This window comes from Pyxicephalus adspersus, chromosome 6, assembly GCF_032062135.1.
Source record: "Pyxicephalus adspersus chromosome 6, UCB_Pads_2.0, whole genome shotgun sequence".
NCBI lineage: Eukaryota > Metazoa > Chordata > Amphibia > Anura > Pyxicephalidae > Pyxicephalus > Pyxicephalus adspersus.
Window position 1 is genome coordinate 4291130 of NC_092863.1, and position 7661 is coordinate 4298790.

At 44.4% G+C, this 7661-nt stretch overlaps 1 protein-coding gene across 1 annotated transcript; it reads left to right on the top strand.

Annotated features, from left to right (window-relative positions):
• Positions 1-3081: 3081 nt before the first annotated feature.
• On the top strand, positions 3082-7655 carry ANKS6 (ankyrin repeat and sterile alpha motif domain containing 6). The gene has a single exon (XM_072414177.1). It carries the CDS (start codon positions 3194-3196, stop codon positions 5804-5806), a length of 2613 nt encoding a protein of 870 aa, XP_072270278.1. The 5' UTR covers positions 3082-3193; the 3' UTR covers positions 5807-7655.
• Positions 7656-7661: the final 6 nt, after the last annotated feature.

A 7661-nucleotide genomic window follows, 5' to 3' on the forward strand; every position in this document is an offset into this window, starting at 1 on the left:
AATCAGTTTGTATTATGAGGAAATTATATGATTTACAGAATCCTGGATATAAAAGGCTGCTCTATAGGGAGAATACCATATATGCCGGATATGATAGAATGGTGCCAGTACAATGAATGCTATACAGTTAGTTTATGGTTACCAGGACCTAGAACACACATAGGTAACCCTAATGTAACAAGATAACTGGTTGTCCCAGATCTATTTGTAAATGTGTTTTTACTGCTCCAAGTATAATTCAATTCCTATGTGTTTTGCATATTATGTAATAACAGAAGGAAATAAAAGGTCAATATTCATACCATGCATTCGTCTATAGGACAATGAGCAAACGTGATGTTGGCATATTGGCACCAGGATCACTGGGACACGTCTTGGTGGTTTCCTAGTAAAGCCAGTGATATCAATGCCCTGGTGTCAGTGATCATGTATGTAAGGCCAGCAATAAAGAGATTCTGAGCGGATTATTAATGCCGTGCTGGCGATGAATCACTAGTGACAGAGTTGTCCATGTGATATGACCCCTCATGGCTGAAACCACAAGAGACTCAATCAGAAACACATTACAGACACCCGCCAGACCACCATGAAGCCAGCATTTCCATAAGGTGAGATGGTGATATGGATCTGTATTCCTCTCTTTGGAAAGTTCTTCTCCCATAATATCATTGTTCTTTGTAACATCATTCCAATTCTTTCCTAAACTTTCCCTGGGCTCCTCTGTTGTGTCATCTGTGAGTGATAGTTGGTGGGTGTTTTGTCTATTTGGCATAAATGGACCCTTTTTTAAAATTCCCATCATAGTTTTTAACAGAATAATTGCTCCTAATTGTCACGACAATCAAAGCTTAGCGTCAGGACAGAAACATTTTACACGTCCCAGATATTGCTAATTAAAGGAAATGTATAGAATTTTTAGCAGTCCTGACTTTATACACATACAATATGAGTATAAAGTCAGAACTGCTTTAAATACACAATATATACACATTGTGTATTCGTGGGAATGGGACCAATTGGATCCATGGATGCTTGTCAATATCTGACCATCATCCAAACCTATGGACGGTCCTGTTCACCATCATCCAAACCTAGGGACTGGTCCCGTTCACCATCATCCACACCTATGGACGGGTCCCGTTCACCATCATCCACACCTATGGACGGTCCCGTTCACCATCATCCACACCTATGGACGGGTCCCGTTCAGCCATCATCCACACCTATGGACGATCCTGTTCACCATCATTCACAACAATGGACGGTCCTGTTCAGCCATCCAACAATCCGTGGTATTTGTGTGGTTGTTTGGCTCAGATAGATACAATGCTGCTGGGAATTGTGTGCATTGTGCTTTGCTTATTATTTGTATTGTTTTCTATGGGGCAAATAGCAAGTTTTATTATGATGGATATTGTCTAAAAAGCTTCAAATCATTCTTAGTAAACTTGTATTATATTGTGAGCAATGCCGATATCCCCGCTCCTCTGTATCTCTGGTGTGATTGATTCTGATCCTTTATAGAGGCCATTCCAGGGCCCAATATTCTCCTGATACTGGTGGCATTCTCTCATTGCAGGAAGCCATTTTATTTCATTTTCAAACATCTTATACACATTTATATGTAGACCAAACCTGAGCTCACCATACAGCACTGCTGGGGTGATTGCTATGCTCAGTGATTGTGTAAAGAAAAAGTTTCTGCAATACTCGCCACTAAACCAGAACTGGCCTACATTTCTTATTTTCCAATACTAGAGGTCCAGAGTCTTGAATGACAGTTTGTATCATTTAGCCCACTTCCTTTGAGTCCAGACTGTCATGGATTAGATTCTATCCTGTGATTGGACAATGATGAAGAAGCAGCAAAGCAGTGAGGTTATCTCCCTGTCACACCTATCTGCAAGATGAGCTGATTGGCTCCTTGTGCTGCTTTGTACGCACTAGATGATGATGATGGGTGAAAATCTCCAGCGCTGCGTAATATGTTGGCGCTATATAAATCCTCTTTGTCTCCGGACATTAATAAGTGATACACAGCAATGCATACTAAACGACGGAGTGGGAGTGGCAGATATACTTTCCCATGGAGGAGGACACAGTAGGGCACAGAACAGCACTGATCCTACTGTCATTCATATTACTTTCACTGGAAATGATCAACATAACCTGTTCCTTGTTATCCCATGCCTGGATACGTGTGGGTACTTGCTAAATATTCTGCTGGTGGTGTACAAATACATTTCATTGTCTACAGAGCGCAGCCTGGGGACAACAGTTATTATTATTAATAAGGAGGATTTATATAGCGCCAACATATTACGTAGCGCTGGAGATTTTCACCCATCATCATTACCAGGAGGAATATATCATATGGTGTATCTGTGGCATCCTAGATTGTAAGCTCTTTGGGGCAGGATCCTCTACTTTATATAATGTACAGCGCTACGTAGTATGTTGGCGCTATATAAATCCTGTTTCTTAATAATAATGCTGTGTGCAGGGTGTAGCTCACCTGATGGCAGTATTACAGCCGCAGATGTCGTTAGGGGTGGCGCAGTGCCCAAACATCGGTTAGGCAGGGCCATTGGCACCCTGGCATCAGTGGCATAGTGCCAGCTTGCCCCAATATCATGAAAGTCTTACTTCATTAGTAATATAGAGTCCTTGGCACTGGTGACATTATTATTATTAAACAGGATTTATAAAGCGCTAACATATTATTCAGCGCTGTACAATAAAAAGGTGGCATGGATGATGCAGCCTTCCTGGCATGCCTTGGCATTGTGTTATTAGTCACACTGGCATCTCTCGGTGCCTCTGGAGACTAGAATGCAGAACCCCTTCTCCCCCATCGGTACCAGGCTGTGCCTACATACCGGGACCGGACAGCAGGGCTCAGATCTCCCCGTGCACCGGGAATGCCCCCCTCGCTCCTCCAGGAACCGCCCCCAACTTTCCATAGCGAGCGAATCCCGGGAGCAGCTGCAGTCCGGCCGCGCAGGCGCACTACGCCGAATACTCATCTGGCCGCGCAGGCGCACTACGTCGAATACGTGTGAACTTTACTAACTCGGAAACTTTGTGTCCGGGGGGCTCGTTACACCGAACACTTTCCGGTCAGCGACCCAGCCGGTACTAGGAGCCCATTAGATCTATGGAGGCTGTATGTAGTTTGCAGTGATATTGTACCATGGATTGCTCCATCCCTGCCCAGTGTTTGCTGCTATTTTCTGCCTGTGAGGATGGGGATCTGGAGGGAGCCCGCCGGTTACTGGAGCCAGAGAATTGCAATGCTTCGTCCGGTGCCGGGGGTCGCGGAGAAGGCTCTTCCCGGGTCAATCTGCCAGGTGGGTCCAATGCTGGGTCTGTGCCAGTGGACTGTACAGACGAGGACGGGAACACGGCCCTACAGATGGCGGCCGGAGGAGGACACGAACCGCTGGTCAGGTTCCTGCTCATGAAGGGGGCCTCGGTGGACAGCAGGAACCACTACGGCTGGACGCCACTTATGCAGGCCGCCAGGTCAGGACATCTAAATGTCGCCCATATATTACTAGAGAATGGCGCAGACGTCAATGCACAGAACCGTCTCGGGGCCAGCGTCCTCACTGTGGCTTCAAGAGGTGGCCATACTACTGTGGTGAACTTACTCCTTGAAAGTGGAGCTTTTGTGGACAATTACGATCACTTTGACGTCAACGCTATAGGCAAAGGTCACGGCGAGGAGATGCCGGAGATAACGGCTTTGATGACGGCCGTCCAGCACGCCCATGAAATGGTGGTACGTCTGTTATTGGACTGGGGAGCCGATGTAAATTATTGTGCCAAGGCAGGTTGGAGTCCATTGATGCTTGCTGCGTTGCACGGCCGTTTGAGCGTGGCTCAGCAATTGGTGGACAGAGGAGCCGACCCCAACCAAGTGAACAGCTTGGGGAAGACCCCCTTTGAAATCGCCTTAAACTTTAAACACAAAGACATGAGAGATTACTTAGATTCTATCACAACAGTAAGACCGAAAACCGATGAGGAGAAGAGGCGGCCTGACATTTTTCATGCGGTGAAAATGGGGAATCTGGCATTGGTTAAAGAAATTGTGGACGAGGATCCCAGTCAGGTCAATGCTGTTAATGCAGATGGAGCTTCTCCGCTCATGATAGCTGCAGTTACAGGAAAACTAGAGCTGGTGCAGCTTCTGGTTGACAAGAAAGCCGATATAAACAAACAGGACAGCGTCCATGCTTGGACTGCGCTCATGCAGGCAACCTACCATGGAAACAAAGAAATTGTCATTTATCTACTAAACCAAGGGGCCGATGTCAACTTACAAGCCAAAAATGGCTATACGGCATTTGATTTGGTGATGCTGCTCAATGATCCAGACACTGAACTTGTCCAGCTTTTGGCAGCTGTATGCCTGCAAGGAGATAAGGAAAAGTCAAAGCAGAAAAATAAGTTCTTTAATAGCAAAAACAAACAGTCAAATAACATACCAGTTCCTCCTGATGACAAAGCGGGTATCAAGTCGTGGTGGAACAGGATGTCCAATCGTTTTCGGAAGCTGAAGCTCACTCAGACTTTAAGACACAGCTTCACCCCCAGTCGTCTTGTGCCTTTGACCGAAAACACCAGTTCGTCTTTTGATTCCATGATAAGAACATCCTCCCAGACAGACATGGGTAGCATTCAAAGGCCTGAATCTACTTCAGCTTGGACTGCTTACTCTAAAGACAGCGGTCTGGGAAAAACAAAATCTGATAGTGATGACCTGCTGTTAGCTACCATGTTAAAGAACGGTTCTCCATTTGCCAAACTCCCCAATGAAAAACTAAAAGCGGTGATTCCACCATTCTTGCCTCCTTCTAACTTTGAGCTGTGGAATTCTGATAGGTCCAGAATCAGCCGAGATGGAAAATTGGACCAGACTCGTGCCTCCACTCCTCCAAGACTGTCAAAGCCAAGTTTTAACAGCAGCGGGAATTCGGACATTACTTCAATTAGTAGAGCACCGAGAACGGTTAAATTTCCATCTTTGCCAAGAACTCCAGCATCCCCTTCAAATTCAGGCAACTTCAACCACTCTCCTCACTCTTCTGGAGGTGCTGGAAGTGTCGCCGGAGGGAGTGCAGACAATGTCCTGTCACAAATAGCGGCACAAAGAAGAAAAGCAGCCACTTTGTCTGAACAGAAAAAATCACCAATAAACTTGGTGAACAAAACTAGTAGCTCCCCAGCTCCTGAACCACCGAGCATCCTTTCAGGCAGCAATGGACTCTTACCAAAGAAAAATGAGATTTTAAAGCGGCCTCCATCAGGAACATCGTCTACCTCTAAGAGCACCTCCCCTACTTTGACTCCATCTCCCTCACCTTCACCAAAAGGCTGCCTGGTGGAGTCCTCCATGTCTTCTTCATCCTCTCACAAACATTCCAAGAGTAGTGGAGGCTCCAGCAGTGGAACTATTACTGATGAAGATGAACTTTCTGCCATTCTCAAGAAATTGTCCCTGGAGAGGTACCAGCCCATATTTGAGGAACAAGAAGTCGATATGGAAGCTTTCCTCACACTTACTGATGGTGACTTGAAGGAGTTAGGCATCAAGACTGATGGATCCAGACAGCAAATTCTGGCAGCTATCTCAGAACTCAACGCTGGCAAGGGTCGTGAGAGACAAATTCTCCAAGAAACCATAAACAATTTTCATTCTTCATTTGAAAGCAGTGTTAGTAATACTCAGCCTCCCGGGGTGAACCGATCTCCTTCTGTGTGTGCAAGACCAAAAGCTGCTGCTTCTAACAAAAGGTAGTCCAAAGACTTGTACAAACTGGGGAGAGACTCTGGGTCATCAGTGTTTTGGGTTGTCACTGAAACAAAAAGGTAATCTTCCAATGGTGACACTTGTTTCAGTGACAACTAAGGATCTGGTATCGGTTATGTTAGGAAAATAATATCCATGGCCACACAAATGTAAAAATAGTCTGACCTTAGTTGTAACCGTTACCTATAAAATGGGACCATGTCTGGTCTGTAAATGCAGCAATGGTCCAGCTTACCCTCCAATATTAGGGGTTAATTTATTATTTTCAGAAGCCCTCATTCCTACCTTCCCTCTGTTCCTACAACCTTCTCCTCAGCATTTAACATTTCCAGCAGTGTTGGATGTCTGCGTCCCTTGCGGCACATTGTGGTCCCAAACTCCCTGACTTCCATAGTGATGTAGAGGGAAGGGAAAGGAACCAATGTGCACTAGGGATGTATTGGGGTTGCATCAGGAAAGTACTGGGGATGCAGCGGGAAAGTACTGGGGATGCAGCGGGAAAGTACTGGGGATGTATTGGGCATGCGCTGGGGTTGCATCGGGAAAGTACTGGGGATGCACTGGGGATGTATTGGGGATGCACTGGGGTTGCACCGGGAAAGTACTGAGGATGCACTGGGCATGTATTGGGGATGCACTGGGAAAGTACTGGGGATGCAGGTATCCAACACTTGTTCAGTGCCCAGAAGACTGAGCCAAAGGCTGCAGTGCTGTAACAGAAGGATGTAGAAGATGCAAGCTGTCTGAGAGGTAAAATCGGCCTTTTGAATAATTTAGAGATCTGACAGTGTCTATTTAATGCTCTGTTATTTTGCCTCAAGGCAAGTTTTCACATATTATCTTTATCACAGATTATTGATCATCAAGAATGACTTCCATAATATTCAGAAGTGAATCTGGGCAGTGAGAGAAGCTTTAAATTCCCTGTGCTTAATCCAGAAGACTAGAACTGGTCATGTGACATGACCAAATATCTCTCTTTGTTTAATAATGATCCTCCCACTCCCAAAGCTAAGGGTGTCTTAGTGTATTAGTCTTGTGTTGTACCAATATGTTTTTATTTCTATGTTTAAAGTAGAACTCCCCTTTCACAACAACTTTCAATTTTCCTCTTTGAATTATTGAAAGTGCACCAGCTGATAATAGACACTCCTAATTACAAATCTGAAAAGGTATTTATTCCTTAAAAATGCATTAGATAAAAAATAGGAATCTGCAAAAAAGTGTAATATTCCTTATAGGTAGATAGACATTTCAGAGCAAAAGTGCAGTTAATCATTATATCTGCCCCCATACAGCTGCATACAACTTTCTAGGACATAGGGCCTGATTTATTAAAGCTCTCCAAGGTTGGAGACAATACACTTTCATTAGTGAAGCTGGGTGATCCAGCAAATCTGGAATGGATCAGGATTGAAAACATTTGTTTAACAAATAGCAAATGACTTTTACGAAATCCATTCCAGGTTCATTGATGAAAATGTATCGTCTCCAAACCAGGCCTATTGAGTCCATTTGTTTCTATACTTCCCAAGTTCCCAATATTTATTATTGCAGCTGCACACAGTAAAAATTTCAGGGCTCAGTACAAAGGAAATGAATCAAAAATTGAATGCTTCATGAAAATCTTTATTTGGCTTTCCTTGTCCAAAAATCTCTGCTATGACAATAATAATATTGGTGGAGGAACACTTTAATGACAGATATCTGTCATAATGTTCTGGCCTTTATTCCTAGCAGGGAAAATTTTTATAAATCATTGCATCCAGATTTCAGTGTGCTCAGTACAAGCAAAACTGATAAAATCCTTGTTGTTGCAGTTTTGAGGTATCATTTTGGTTGG